This window comes from Populus trichocarpa, chromosome 2 (assembly GCF_000002775.5).
Source record: "Populus trichocarpa isolate Nisqually-1 chromosome 2, P.trichocarpa_v4.1, whole genome shotgun sequence".
NCBI lineage: Eukaryota > Viridiplantae > Streptophyta > Magnoliopsida > Malpighiales > Salicaceae > Populus > Populus trichocarpa.
Window position 1 is genome coordinate 12,121,608 of NC_037286.2, and position 15,679 is coordinate 12,137,286.

General features: G+C 36.6%; 2 protein-coding genes across 9 annotated transcripts; one reads left to right on the plus strand and one right to left on the minus strand.

Moving 5' to 3' along the window:
- The first annotated feature begins 1,129 nt into the window (after nucleotides 1-1,129).
- Nucleotides 1,130-5,112, plus strand: LOC7494072 (uncharacterized). Its single transcript, XM_002301320.4, has 5 exons — nucleotides 1,130-2,462; nucleotides 2,926-2,984; nucleotides 3,320-3,448; nucleotides 4,032-4,167; nucleotides 4,631-5,112. The coding sequence occupies exons 1-5, from the start codon at nucleotides 1,758-1,760 to the stop codon at nucleotides 4,949-4,951; spliced, it is 1,350 nt and encodes a 449-aa protein (XP_002301356.2). The 5' UTR covers nucleotides 1,130-1,757; the 3' UTR covers nucleotides 4,952-5,112.
- A 214-nt stretch (nucleotides 5,113-5,326) lies between these two features.
- On the minus strand, nucleotides 5,327-12,568 carry LOC7461768 (beta-amylase 7). Of its 8 annotated transcripts, XR_002980258.2 has the most exons (12): nucleotides 12,112-12,568; nucleotides 11,060-11,611; nucleotides 10,576-10,866; nucleotides 10,138-10,221; nucleotides 9,726-9,929; nucleotides 8,623-8,817; nucleotides 8,068-8,232; nucleotides 7,175-7,435; nucleotides 6,720-6,938; nucleotides 6,312-6,531; nucleotides 5,997-6,134; nucleotides 5,327-5,651 (listed from the first exon to the last, which is right to left on the minus strand). XR_002980258.2 is itself a non-coding variant. In XM_024594903.2 (11 exons), exons 2-11 carry the CDS (start codon nucleotides 11,516-11,518, stop codon nucleotides 5,623-5,625), a joined length of 2,040 nt encoding a protein of 679 aa, XP_024450671.1. In that variant the 5' UTR covers nucleotides 11,519-11,611; nucleotides 12,112-12,567; the 3' UTR covers nucleotides 5,327-5,622. The 8 variants fall into 8 exon arrangements, 7 of the variants coding, with proteins under 7 accessions (XP_024450671.1, XP_002302585.2, XP_024450670.1 ...); XM_024594903.2 differs by lacking the exon at nucleotides 5,997-6,134 and having other exon boundaries at nucleotides 10,576-10,794; nucleotides 11,075-11,611; nucleotides 12,112-12,567; XM_002302549.4 differs by lacking the exon at nucleotides 5,997-6,134 and having other exon boundaries at nucleotides 10,576-10,863; nucleotides 11,075-11,611; nucleotides 12,112-12,567.
- Nucleotides 12,569-15,679: the final 3,111 nt, after the last annotated feature.

A 15,679-nucleotide genomic window follows, 5' to 3' on the forward strand; every position in this document is an offset into this window, starting at 1 on the left:
GTAGATTTCAAACCTAAAATATGATTAATTCAACTTGTTGCATATTGAAATACTATTTTCTTATGATATAGTAAATCAAAATTGATTCATTTAGACAAGCAAGAAAGTAGGAGATAATATATTATTAATGTAAGTATAGAATACACAAATAGTAGCTATTTTAATTCAATATTCATTTTTTTTCTAAGGTCAAAATTGAGAGGGTATTGCTTAATTTCTGGATAAATTATATAATATACCCCTGAAATATAATCTCAACCTCTTATATCATGATAATTAATAGTAAGATTATGGTTTCAACCAATATTATTAACTTCGTTTTATTCTGGTTAGAATAGTCGGTATACCTTGTATTATTTTAAAAAAATAAAACAAAGTGAAATAAATTTTATATTGATCTGAATCTGGGTTATTTTAGATTTTCCACTTAAATTTAAACTAAAATATTTCGAGTTTATTTTATTGTTTTGTTCTGGATAAACCCATGATTAAATCCAACTCCTAACAACCAGATAATTAAGCTAAACTCATTTCTTCCTAACCTAGTTTTTCACTTGGTAAAAAAGAAGAAATTTGAAATTCTTACATCGACTAGATATATCAAAGACATGTTCTTCATGCTATTTACCTCCTATATTCACATACCGTAGATAAATCAAGACCAAACAAGTATATAGATTCTCATATGATAATTAACAAGTTATTTCACAGTTGCCCTCACATTTGCTTTTCAAATATAATCTTGGAGTCAATACAAGAGAAGATTATCAAAACAATTAATACATTTAGTTAGAATATATGAATGATTTATTGTTTCAATAAAAAAAAACAAATTAATTTTAAAAACAATAAATACATTTAGTTAGACTAAGATAGTGTTTGTTTTTATATTTTAAAAACATTTTTGAAAACATTTAAAAATATTTTATTTTATTTTTTACTTTAAATTAATATATTTTAATATTATTAGATCTTTTAATATACTAATATTAAAAATTAATTTTATTTTAATATATTTATAAATAAAAACACTCTAAAAAATCAATCACGTTACAAATCAATCAGGCCCTCTTCTTTAGGACATGCCCAAATACTTGAACCTCCTAACCGTCAATGCTGTAAGAGCAGCGGTCGTTAGGTCAAACAGCTAGATGGACAGGCTCCAATGATTAAAGAATGAAACTTGAATAAAAACTGGGCATCTAAAAGCATTAAACAGAGTAGATTCTTGCAAGGCCAACTCACTCTACAGGGAAATGGGTTGACTAGCTGGTAAACCATCCAATAAGATGTCTAGTCTCTCTCATATCTCCATCTACATCGCTGTGTTTTATTTCTTAGTTCTACTAATTCTCTCCCTTTCATTTGTCGTCTAAACCTACCAATCAAAAGTAGCATATCTAAAGAACCCAACTCTTTGCAGGTCATGATACACTAACACCAACCAATTCTTTGTATTTAACACTTTTTTAGTGTTCTTTTTATAAGGGTTTATGTTTTTTTTTTAAGTTTGTTTGTTGTTTGTTTTATATATGATGGTCGTTCATATTCTTAGTTTTTTTAGATGAATAGCTTCATTCCTAAGCTTTTGAGATATGTCTCACTGATTCTTCAATAAGAAGTATAATCTGACTGTTTTCTAGACCCACTTGGGTTTTTTCCTCAAAATTTGAGCTCCCTGAATTCATTGATGTGTCGGTCTCACTTGAGTCATGTTTCTTGATGGATATATTATCATGCTTGAATCATAGGCCTCCATGTCAATCCTCTGTGGCCTTCCAATCCTTGAATGTGTGTACTGCCTTGGCTGTGCTCGTTGGCTATGGCAAAAATGCCTTTACACCGCTGGTCATGAAAGTGAGAACTGGGGCTTAGCCACAGCTGAAGAATTTGAGCCCGTGCCTCGTCTTTGTCGCCTAATCCTATCAGTCTATGAAGATGATCTTCGGTACCCACTTTGGGCACCGCCAGGTGGCTATGGTATTAACCCTGATTGGGTAATTGTGAAGAGAACTTATGAAGAAACTGGGGGATGTGCTACTCCTTATATGATTTACCTGGATCATGATAATGTTGAAATAGTGTTGGCTATTAGAGGGCTTAATTTGGCAAAGGAAAGTGATTATGCAGTTCTACTTGATAATAAATTGGGGCAGACCAAGTTTGATGGTGGTTACGTGCATAATGGGCTATTGAAGGCTGCAAAGTGGATTTTTGATGCAGAATGTGAGCTTTTGAGGGATTTGGTTGAGATGAATCCAGATTATAGGTTAACTTTTGCTGGACATTCGTTAGGTGCAGGGATAGTGTCATTGATAGCAATGTATGCTGTTCAGAATCGGGAGAAATTGGGGACCATTGAGAGGAATAGGATCAGATGCTTTGCCATGGCTCCTGCTAGATGCGTGTCACTGAATTTGGCAGTGAGATATGCTGATGTTATCAATTCTGTCGTGCTTCAGGTAGGACTTCCCTGTGCTTCCAGCTATGTTTGAAATCAAGTAAAGGTGCTTAAAATTTTGTCAAAATGGATTGTGGTGAAGTTTAAATTTTGAATTCATCAGTCGATTGGAAACACCAACAAAAATGATGATGATGAGTGGTCTTGATGAGAATGGTGGTAGGAGCATTTTCTGGTTTTACTGAAATGAATAAAACCTGGTCAAAGTGGCTACCAAAGCATGTTGAAATCATCAGCTTATTATGAGAATCAGGAACCCTGCTGGTTTGAAAACTAATTATGTGAAGGATTAACATTTTAATCTGTCTTTTTTATTACAATTTTAACCTGCTGCCAAACTCTGAATTTGATGGAACAAGCAAAGAGCTTAATGCTTTAGACTTCTAGCATGTCAGTTCCTCTTTCTCTGTGCCTAGGAATAGTGGTATGTGCTCTGTTCTAATATGAGTTACTGAATGAACCAGGATGATTTCTTACCTCGGACAACTACTGCTCTGGAAGATGTTTACAAATCAATTTTCTGGTAAAAGATAGTATGTCTTACTCACCTTTTTCATAACCAGTTATATTGTTTTTTTCTTTTATGGCATCTGGTATCCTGGCATATATTCTAATGGAAAAGATGTTGAAATTTGAGACCTTTGAAAAAATCAAACTGGTCAATATGCTTTTCGCAAACGAGTGCATCTGTGCAAATAAACTTAAACAGAGCTTTTCCATTGGGCTAGTTGAGGAAACCGCTGATAGTCATCTATGGACTCTTATGCTTGCACATGTAGTCTTTGTTACAACGATCATGTATTCTCAAGGAGTTCATTTTAGACAAGATACTAAGCTGATTTTTTGTGTTTTGGACAGTTTGCCTTGCCTGCTTTGCCTGATGTGCTTGAAGGATACTTGCACTCTCGAGGAGAAGATGCTTAAGGATCCAAGGCGGCTATACGCACCTGGCCGCCTATACCATATTGTTGAGAGGAAGCCCTTCAGGTAAATTCAGCTGTATTTTGTTGCAATTTTACGTGCACCTAACAAAGTAGCTGGCCAGGTGTTTTTATGCCCTTTGCTGAAGGAACTTCTTGATGATGCGGGTATACAAAGAAGGATTCTCCTGCTGGGAAATAAGAGTAATAGGCAGGGGAAGAGCGAAAATAGAAATAAGGAGTCTTGATGATGGTATGGGTTATGCTTACCAATTTGACCTGCAATACTGATAGGCAATCAAAGACAGACTTATTAGGCTCTTCCTCAAAGCCAAAGTGGATTAAAAATGCCGCAGGAATCCTGAAACCAACATTCATTGAGGGCTGTGCATGCACTCTTCCATTTGAGATGTCAGTGTTTTCCCCGATGCAGGGGAGCATTTCATTCATGTGCTAGGAACAGTAGCTCAAAGAGTAACTGATTATTAGCATTGAATACTTTACGAGCAAAAGAGTGGTCAGTTGCCACCATGATGTGCTGGTTGCCACTCAATTTTGATTTCTGGAGGTTTATTTATGAGAAGTTCAGTGTTTTAGATTATTGACTACTATCTTATTGTAATGACAGTACCTTTACACTCTGGTTTCAGGATAGGAAGATTTCCTCCAGTTGTCAGAACAGCAGTCCCTGTGGACAGGCGCTTCGAGCACATAGTTCTTTCATGCAACGCGACTTCTGATCACACCATTATCTGGTTAGAGAGGGAATCTCAAAGGGCTGTTGATGTAAGTCTAACTTCTTCCTTGGCAAGTATAGTGTGAGTTGGGGCTAAGATTGAGACTCTACTTTCATTACTGGTCTAGTTTGAGTCATGAACCAAACTCGTAAAGCCATTTTAGTTTTTAAGAAAAAAAACCTTGGTTTGTTCAGCCTAGGGAGGTTAGTCAGCATTTTCACAACTTCTGAAGTTCAAAAAATAGCAGCATCTGGAATGTTTGTAGAGGCCAATCCGTGGCAAGTTTCTCATGAAATCCCCGAGACCTGCCATATCTATAGCTCCATTGTATATGATAAAGGCTGTGCCAGTCAAGTGGATCTTGTGGCTCCATTGTTTATGTATTATAAAGGCAGTGTCAGACAGTCAGTCATGTGGTTCTTGTGTATTCACTTTGTTATATTAGATGATCGGGGATTGAGAATTAACTTCTACATTTGCTGACAAAACTGAAACACCATTTTCCCTGTCAGTTGATGCTAGAGAAAGATCGGATAATGGAAATTCCAGCACAACAACGGATGCGGCGGCAGGAGTCTCTTGCACGCGAGCACAGTGAAGAATACGAGGCAGCACTTCGGAGAGCTATTGCTCTGGACATCCCACAGGCATCCTACTCGCCTTCTTATGGAACCTTTGCTGAAGTGGAAGAAGGGGAGAGTTCTGGCAGCTCAAGTGGAGCAGGTTCGCTGTTGTCGTTTAAGAGAATGAGGGAGCGTTGGGACAACTTTATAGAGCGTCTTTTTGATGTGGATGAATCTGGTCGAATGGTGTTCAAGAAGTCTTCCACCTAGACTTTCCTTTTCTTCTTTTTTGTAATTTGCCTTCAAATTTCTTTCTTTCATTTGTCAGCCAAATAGGTTCAATTCCTCATTCGATTGTATTTTGATGGCCTGTGGGATTGTCTGCTTAAACCACGGGTAATAAAATATACAAGGAAAGAATATGTTGCCCACCTTCAGGCGTGGCGAGATCATTGTAAACAGAAACTTGTCGGCGGCCTGTTGTGCGAGCACGTCTAGAAATTACGAAGATACCTGGCCTTCAGCAAATGTGACGGTCTGGAAGTAGCTGGCTAGAAGGATCTTGAGGAGGAACTTACAAAGACAATTGAAGATGCGATAGAAAATGAGAAGGAAATAATAAATGGAAGGGGAAGGGAAAAGATGTACCGCTAATGAATAAATAATTTCAAGCTTCTGAACTGCACACCAGAAGTTTCAGTTTTGTCCATCCAAAAAGTTTCAACACAGGCATAAAAGGAAGCTCGAATCTAGCGGTAGTGGAGAACCTGACTGTTTTGAGTTTGAGATTTCATTTACAGAGGTGTTAGAACTATTTCAATACTATTCCCTAGTTATCATATAAAAACTACTACTACACTGATATACATTACGGTAAACCCCCATCTGTTATGTGGGAGAAAAACAAATGCTACTCAATCTGGATGCCCTTCCTCCTCCTGCTATACCCGGAGTTCGACAACTGCTTCCCCTGCAATGGAAATCAAACTCATTCAGATTGAATCGCGACTGAAAATGCATCCATCAGTGCTAAATATCATCAACAGCGAGCTAACCAAATGGCTCACTACCACTTTCATTTTGAATTTTATGTGACTAGATAAACCTTCATTAACTTGAAGGACAGGTTATTTATCAACATCTAACAGATTCTGCTAGAACGCTGTGCCTGAAAATAAAGCCCTCTTTTTTTTCGTTCTAACAGCCAGAAAATGAGACCAGGCTATGACTTGTCTGTTCTTCACACAGGGCACTGTTGGCGGAACCTTTTGAAGTCATCTCACGGTTTATGAAACAGAAAACTGGTGCAAATTACCTAAATCAGTGAAACTCATGCTGGTAGAACCAAATTTGTTACTCCTCGGATTCTGGCAAGCATTGAAGCATCCAGAACCTTTAGATAAAGAAATCAGTCACCCTCTATTTTCAACCTTTTCCCTCAGTTATTAGCTCCCTGCCCACCAAATAGATGCTCAAAATAGGTAAACGGATTCATTCTTTTTTATTAGCATGGGTGATTGGATTAAAATTTACAGCATTGCGAAGACAGCACGACTCATTGGAAAAAAATTAATAGCATTGAAAAGACTCAAAATTTAAAAAATAATTGCATGTTGCTCTAGTACTTTACCATGCATTCTCTTGACAAAGCGTTCAAATTCCACGAAGGTTTGTCTCTCCATTAGAAGTGGGCTGAGCCTAAGGTGAGTAAAAGACAAAAAATGCTTTCCATCTGGATCATTCAATGGTTTGGCGTTATCCAGAATCTTGTTATATGTGACCCTATCATGGCATGGAAGAGCGTTCTCGCTGGCAATTGGAATGCCAACTTCCCACGCAGCATTCAGCACCTGAAATAGAAAGTTAGAATGCTCATAGACACACTTTCAAACCAGCGTATCTGAAGAAAGATATAGCATTATGTTCATCCAAAATTTTTATTTAGGCGATAAAAACAGGCTTTTATAAAGACGACCTATTTTTCTAAAATGACAGGCTCAATTTAGGAAATGTTGAAGCTGAGCAGTAGGTTTCTTACTTGCCATACTAATCCCTCAGGATCTGCAAGTGCCTCTGCAAAGTCCACTTGCTGGTCTCCCATCCGTGATTCAGAACACGAGAAGTTTAAAGCAGCTTTATGCTTCTTTAGCATTTCTGCAATTGCAGCATAGCCATCACGATTGCATGGGTTGTAGAACCCAGCAGTTAATTCAGCAGCATGACTGGCTGTCTTGTACCACCAATGAATACCTGATAGCTGCTCGCCAATTAAAATGTAGCAAACAGAGTGGATCAAGCATAACTATTTAAATAACTTTTAGACATAGTTTTCAAATTCAAAATGCATTTTGAAGTGAGCATGAACAAATATCTTAAATGAGCATAAAATTAGGACCAAAGCAGTTAAACACAGAAAGACAGAAACAATTCTAGATAGCAATCTTAGATAAACAAGCCTCAAAATTAGAAGAAATTTCAGAAAAGCTGACTCACCTTCACAGCAATTTGAGTGCCTTCGAAAGCTAACTTTGCCAAAGAAAGTACCCGATCACCATGATCAACTAAAATCCTAGTATACCAATTAAGGAAGAACCTGCCATAATACCCATCATAGTCCCCTCCATCACAGAAGAAACCAGTTTCATGTGGCTGGGAATTATAGAAACCAGCATTATCTGGTCCCCTGGCCCAGAAAGGATGTCCCCTTGCTTCTGCTGTCTTCTTTAAGCTTTTCAGCAAATACTGATCATAACACTGCAAATAAGGGCCTTTTTTTTAACCATGCTGAGATAATAAAAGATAAATTGACATGACAAGTTGAGAAAATAGATGAAAGAATCAAGCACTCAATTCACATAACGTGGAGCAACCAATTAACCTAATGGTAATAATTGTTTTCTCATTACTAGTTACAAAATAAAAAATTGAAAACAAGCCATATTGCAAAGTATATTTTTAAGATAACTGTTTTCTTAAAATCTATAAACTCTGCTTAACATTCAAGTCCAACTCCACTTCTCTGAAGTACCTTGACAAAATGGGCATACAAATCAGAAAATCAACTTGTGTCCAAGTGAACTCTGGAAAGACGTTGTAAATTGACTTCTATTTTCAGTTTTTGCATTTTGAAGAAGAGAAAAGAAGAGAGGCTGCATGGTGTTGGAAAAACAGGTGGCTGGAGCATACTGCCTGAGCAGCAACTCTCAAGGCCAGAAGCATTGTGAGCGCAAATGTTGGAAGCCATCGGCAAGTTTGCATGTATGGATTTTGTGTGTTGCAAACCTCAAAGATCAAAGTAACTTGTAAAGTTGTAGCAAGCAAATGTGGATGATGAAAGCTTACATCAGTAAGAAAGAAGATCGCTAAAATCATAGCTAAAAGATTACCTGAAATTCACCAATGCCAGGATATCTCCAGCCATGCTTCACTGGACAAGATGGGTAACGTAGCTCCCCACAAGGACCAAGTCCAACTTCAACCATGGAGATGATACCATCAGCAAAACATTCATCAAATTCTGCTCGGAAGCTTCTCATGTAGTCAAAGTACACCTACATTAGTTAACCATAGAGATAAAACACCAAATTTACTAGCCTCAAAAAATAATCCGGCTCAAATTCCCAAATTACATGAAAGCAACAGATCAAATCTCCTCTGTTCTGATCATTGCAATTAGGAACACATATAAAATCCAGTTTTGAATTCAGCATCATATACATTCAAAATGTTAGCCATAAACAAAACAGCAACTTAAAAAATATAATTAAATGGAATAATTTATCATTGTATTTAGCTTATGCAGGTGTCTAAGAAAATTTAATGATTATCACAGAAGCAGATATTCATGTGGATACTTGCAAAGAGTGACAGAAAAGCTTATATGTATCAACCATACACTAGCTTATAATTCCATAAGGCCTGACAGACACAGCAGGATGTACCTCAACAGCAGTACGGCCTCTTAACACTCGTTCTTTGTCGATTCCCCATGAAAGACATTCTGGGTTGCGCCTGCCTTCTCTATCAGTGAAGAAAATGTCAGGATTACTTCGTCCAATTTCTGCCACCCAATGTGGCAGGGGAATACACACATCATCACCAACATTGCCTCCACATTCATGAAATGACATCACAACCTGAGGTAAAAAATCAGTAAAACAAGTTGACCTCATCCAGAAGGAATCTTCAAGAGTGTTGAGACAAACTACTACAGATCAATCAGCAATGAGTTGCTATGGTATGTTTAGATGAAGATACACTCATAATTAACATTTCAATACTTATTAGAATCTTAAAAGTTAAATAAACCCTGTGAAAACACCATCCCTTCTTAACAGAAACATCATATAACCTGTTAATAAATTTGGGTGTACTCAGAATTATTGTTTAATCGTAACATTAAAAAAAAAACAGAGAATAATAATAAAGAGAATGAAATACTCCACAGCCAATATCAGCTCCCAAGCTGTGGGGATTTGCAATCTCAAACCTAAATGAATCAACCATCACCCTTCATAGACAGGAAGCCACTGAAACACATGGATGTATACTTGACCACACCTTCATTAGTGCCTGGCTTCATGACAGTTTCAACAACTTCAGTCTTATGCATCTAAGTCCCCCAACCATCGCCCATTCATTAGCCCAAAGATAATGTTTTGCCATTTAATGAAATTGTCTCCTATCAAAATCATCATAGTAAGTTCCTTAAATTTGATCTGTGAATAATCTCCCAGCTATGATCCATCAACATGCTTAGTCACACACATGCTCATATCATTGACAGTATGATCAACAGCAACAACTTGCTCAGTTTCACACACACTTGAAAAATATCTGATCTCATAATATTGCAGAATCCAGGGCATTGTATCAACATCACCAACATCCACATGTATGGATGCATTCATAAACAATCTATGAAGTGGTGTACCATAGAAAGGGAGGTTGCTAAGAAAAACCAATGATTAGCATTAATTTTATGTCCAGAATGAGGGAGAGCATGAGCTACGATACAGGATAACAAGTTTCAAAAAGCACTCACCTGTAACTTAAGCTTAAGTTCACGCACCATCTGGAAGAGCCTACTGTACCCACTCCAGTTATACTCCTGAGGAGTGTGAGCCTCTACTATGCCCCACCAGCAGTCAACCATAATGCCATCAACATTGGCAGATTTCAAGACCTTGAGCTGCTTCAGTAGGTCATCTGGATCAACCAGCTCGCATTTCATATTTATGACACCCAACTGACACCAACAAATTATGGCAAACAAAAATGAATTTGATTAGAACTTTGCATAGATCTCACATTTGGCATCAAGGTTAGATTGAGAACAACATATCAATGACAATATTGTATCTTTCATAAAAAATCTGAACTCTGAGCAGAAATAAAAATAGGATAGCACCCATCTCCAAAATTAACTGTTCGAAAAGTAGGATTGATTAACTCACTGGTAACATCACATAAACTGGTATGAATGGAGTGCCAGCAAAATCCCGCTCTGGTAGCTTTGGAATTGGAGGTATGTCAACAATCTATATGAAAAAAGAGAGAGTAGAGAGTTGAAAAATGCATGAAATTAAACTCGTCTAGAAGAACCAAGTTTTGTTAGAAAATTAACTTGTACTCTCGATTCCTTGACTGAAAACAAGTTCTACATATGTACAAAATTGTGCTCCACTGCTAATCAAAAGGTTGGTTAATTTAGTTATGTCTAACGTGTAATGTGCAAGATATACGTAGAGTAAAAAAAAAGCAGCAGCACAAATTTTTTCAGCGTTCAAAGTTCACTAGGAGGTTACAAACATTCAACTTGAAAACAACATTTATTAGAATATCCAGTGATGGATATTTCAGCACAGATAGAGTACAAAGGAATTCCATAGTACCTGCTTGTCATTTATGATGTCCATGGAGCCACCAATATGGAGATTGCTCTCTGTTTGCTCTCCTCCCTCCCCCACCACTGCTGGGATCTGTGGCTGAGTGCTTGCTGATAGATCATAAGGTGAGGGGTTGGGCATAAAAACACCTTTCATACTGCATGTACTGTACTCAACTGAGGTCTGATAACCAGGAGAGACTCCTCTAAGGGAAGCCGGTGGAGTCTGTTGTGACACCAGATGAGAAGAAGATGATGTTACTGCAGCAGAAGTGCCACCCGCAGGCCTTGAGCCCTGCTGCAAAAAAGTAAAGAACATAGCCATTCCCTCTAGATTTTACTAAGATCCATTTGAAGCAAGAATCAAGGAATGAAAAAGAGGTACTATGACCAACCCAACCTCTTCAAACCCATGGGTAATAACAATTTAATGCGCATTCTCATCAGTTATCACTAACATCTAAATAACAAATCAAACAAAGGCTTCGTACTTGAGAGATAAGCACCTGAGATCTTGAAGGGAAGGTAGTTCCATCTGGAAGAACAACCCAGCCAGCTTCCCTAGCCAAAGCAGCAATTACATCATTTATATCAGCTCTAACTCTAAGATTGTAATTCCCATGCCTCCTTAATCCTGCCAAGATCCTTGCTGTGATTGCCCTCCGGTGTCGCTCTCTTAGCTTCGTCCTCTCCTTTTCTTCAAGCGGTCTAGACCTCCGAGCTCCTCCTGCTGGAGTGGTAACCTGCTCTTGAAATTGCTGTTGATGTTGAAACTGATTATCACTATTGTTTGATGCCATCCCTCCACCCCCTCCTGCCATAATCTGTGCAGCAATATTCTTCCCTCCATTTTCTTCATCTTCATCATCTTCCTCTTTAACGTCCATGTCCATTTCTTCATCATCATCTTCTTCACTTGTTCCTATTAATTTTTGGATATCCGTTGCCATTCTCTCTCTTCCACAACCAAATGTCTAGGACTTAGTCATTGAATACTTCTACGGTGACAAAGGCCATCATTTCCACTTTGAGTATCCATATATCTGAAAAGCTACCGTTTTTCAAATAATGCAGACAGTAAACTAAAAAAAAAAAACATGTGCTAGTCTCATTTTCGACTTCCCTGGCAACAATGAAAAACTTAAAGAGTTATGACCCAAATATACTCAATCATTAATAGACAAAGAAGGAAAAAGAATGTTCTCTTTTACAATTTAAGCCTTTATTAGAAACTTTTATAGTGTTTTCAACTGCATACAAGTCAAGAAGACAAATGCCTCCGCTACATTGTCCTTAACGCTACATTTGGCATAAACATGTAAGTTTTCTCATTTCTGTTCTTCAATATATATTTTTTTTTTTTTACAACTATTTTTGTTTCTTCAAATCAAGGGAAAAATAGAAATAAAAAACAGAATAATCAAAAAATTAATTTCTTTCTCGGCAACCAAACAAGTAGAGACCAATTGTCTCACTATAAATTAACAGCAGAACTTCAATAAAAAATTAGCACTTTTTAACTACAAATAAACTCAACAATCACCTTCTTGTAACAGTCTTCCGCACATTTCAGCGTAAAAATCCCGCAAAAACTTCACCTTTTGCGTGCTAACACTTCAAATTCCCCTCTATTTCTCCATTTCCAACTCAAATTTTACTTTTCCAGCTTTTACGCCAACAAATTCACAAACCTTCTCACCTTATATCTGCTTCATAACAACAGATCCATCTACCTCTCTTGAAACCCTAACTTCGCCGACCACCGGAGAACCTCCGGTGCGTTTCACGGCCACTCTCCAAAGCCTAATTAAACACAGAGCTCCGCAAGAAAGCGAGAAATTCGAGGTTTTCCCGGCGAGTGGAGGTAGCGGACGGTCAATGTGAAAGGGAGAGTAAGGAGGCGCGTGTGGAGATGTGTGTTTGCGTGCGAGGGTTAGGGTTTCGCGCGTGTGGAGAGGCTCGAGCGTGTTTTGTGTGTGTGTGTGTTTTGGTTTGACACGGATGGGGCGTGTGTAGTTAAGCTCGAAAGGGGGTGCGGGAGACACGAGTAGCACGTGCCGAAAGTTGGCCGAGTTAGACTACACACGAGATGTTAGTGTGTTCTTAAGGGGCCCTATCACGTGACCTACATTTGTGGTAAATGGTTACAGACCGTTTTTACAATTGTCTGAAAAGTTACGCGGTCAGTCCGTTCCGCTCAATGTTACTATGATTTGCATAAATCATAAATGAGGAAACTTGAACCTATTTTCGGTTGCGGTGTCATCTGTTTTTTATTAAATTTTATTTATTTTTAATTAAATTTTTTAAATTATTTTAATATGTTAATTTTAAAAATAAATTGTAGAAAATAAAAAATATTATTTTAATATATTTCCAAATAAAAAACACTTAAAAAAATAATATTTATTATATTCTCAAACAACCTCTAAAAAAAATAAGAAATAATACTATTCACCTGGCAATATCCATCCATGCCAATAATGTCAATGATTAGTCGAATCCAACTTAGTAAATCCTATTAATATTTATGTCCTGTGATTAAAATTATTTAAAAAACTAATCCATAATAAATAATATTAATTTTTAATATTATATTTGGTTAGTATAACGGGATATAAAGAATATATAAAAAGATAGCATAAATTTATTTATTTTTTAAATGAAGATAAGATTATAAATTAAATTAATTTGTCTATGTGATAATTTTAAAGGAAATCTTTATCATTTCAAGACAGAAAATCTTTATCATTTCAAGACAGAAAGAACAAAAGACATGTTCATTTTATTTTTATTATTTCTATCTCTTTTATCTATAAAATCAGATTGTCGAAGTCAAATGTAGCAACACAAAAAAGACTCATCCAGTAACATAGAGGATGACTATCTTAAAAAAAAAAAAAAACAAATAGATGAGCTTCGTCGCAAGAATAAATGGCAGCTATTGTTTAATGTAAAAAAAATGGATATTTAGAACAATTAAAAGCCTACATTGAGCTGCACTATGAAACATGTTACATTGAATATTATGAACAAACTATAATATTAGTGGGTATAAGCATAAAAACTGTTATCTTTAAGGTATTAATTATTCTCATTATATTTGAGGGAGGGTTAAAGTAATATACTTTTAGGATACCGCAAAGTGTTAGATTTATAGACAGTAATTTCAATAGATTTATTAAGAAGTTCTGTTTTGTTTTTTATAAACATAAATAAACAGTTTGTAGAGAAAAATTAGGGAGAGAAGAATATTGTTTTTAATTAATTTCTGACAACCATCAAATTAGTATTTATAAATAAAATAACATTCTTTCATACCAATGTATCTGTAAAGTTTAAAGGCACTCCTCTTCAAACCAATATGTCTGTAGAGTTTAAAGGCATACATCTTCATACCAATATGTCTGTAGAGTTTAAAAGACAACTCTTCATTCAAATTATTTGAACAATTTGGCAGGAGACGTCATGTATAATTATTAGATTAATTAATTCTAAAAATTTAATTAATTAACTTAAATTAGTTTATTCCAAAAATAATAATAATAATCATTTATGTTTCCCTCACATTATAAGGCACAACAAAACCTCTTACTATTTCAATGTGAGATAAAGTTTTTCTTTATTGATCTTGAGAGGAGTGTCGTGAATCCTTAATAAGAATTCATTGAGGAGCCCTTGTATGTGAACAAATGAAAATCAAATCCTTTTTTGCAAGATAGTTGCATTGTTAAGGTTGACTGAGTTGCCCACTTTCAAGGTTTTCTCGAAGCAATTTTGATGCCATCATTACTTGAGACCACCTGAATTTGGTAGAGGAGGTACACACCTTTCATTTGGATTCATTTTTGCTCAATTTGAAGTTATGTAGCTCCACATTCATTTGTTCAAAGGTGCCAACTTGATTAGCCTCAAATCTGAAAATCGAGTGATGACTGATCAGGGACAAGATGTCGAGAAATTCTATGGAAAAATTGTGGTGTAAATGTCTAATTTTATGGAAATAGGGTTGTAAAATCGATGTTTCTCTTCCATTTGAAAAAATTTTCATGTTATTTGGAGCATAGTTTTGAAACCCGGTCCGGGTTTAAGCAAAAACCCGTCTGGGAGTTGGCCCGGCGAAACCCGGTCGACCCGGGTAAACCCAGTTGAGACCTGCCCTCTTTTTTTTATATATATGTGTGTGTGTGTGTGTGTGTGTGTGTGTAACAATGTCTTTTTGGCATTTTAATTGTAAAATGCCAAAACGATTAACAATAAAGACATAAATGAGAATTGAAAAAACCTAGAAATCTTCAAAGCCATTTCAACAGTGAAGAAAAGCAGAGGAGCAGAAGAATTTGGATCACTATTTCAAATTTGCTATAGATGAAGCTAATGTTACTTGTACCCACATGTCTCTTCATAGCAGCCGGCAGCCATACAGACTTTTCTCTCTCGTTTCATCGTCCACGTTCATGCATACTTTGTTTGATCTGTTGTGGAATCAAACAACCACCTACATTACCTGTCAATTAGTAGAGTAATTAGGAGGTTAATTGCGCAGAGAGTCTTTATGATTTGGTAGACAATCTGCCTATGTGATGGAGGTGCAGGGAGGAAGATTTTAACTCTCTTTTAATTTGAGGTAAACAATAAAGGGTGTGAGTATCTGCAAGAGGGTGGTGTCGTTCAAGTTTTATTATTTCTTGGAATAATGGGAACACGCGATGCTCCACTCAGTTTACTTAGAGATAACGTTAGTTTTTCTCTTTTTGGGTCGACCCGGGTCAACCCATCTGACCCGTACCCGATCACTATACCGGATCGACCACCGGTTCGGGTTTTAAAACTATGATTTGGAGGTCTAGAACTTCACAACGAGCTCTTGGAAGGTGCCAATCTGACCATCGTGAACTGCTAAGGATGAAAATGAACAGAGATTGAACGACGTGTTGTCTAGTGTAAAACTTAGAAATTAAGGTTTTTAATTTGGGATTTGACAAAGTTTTAATTTAGTCCTTGTTCTTCTAATTATGTCACGTTCGTTCTTAATTGACACAAAAAACTTAACCCCTGCCAGACTCAAATATCAGCCCTTAAGTTGATTACCTTTTTCATTTTGGTCATTG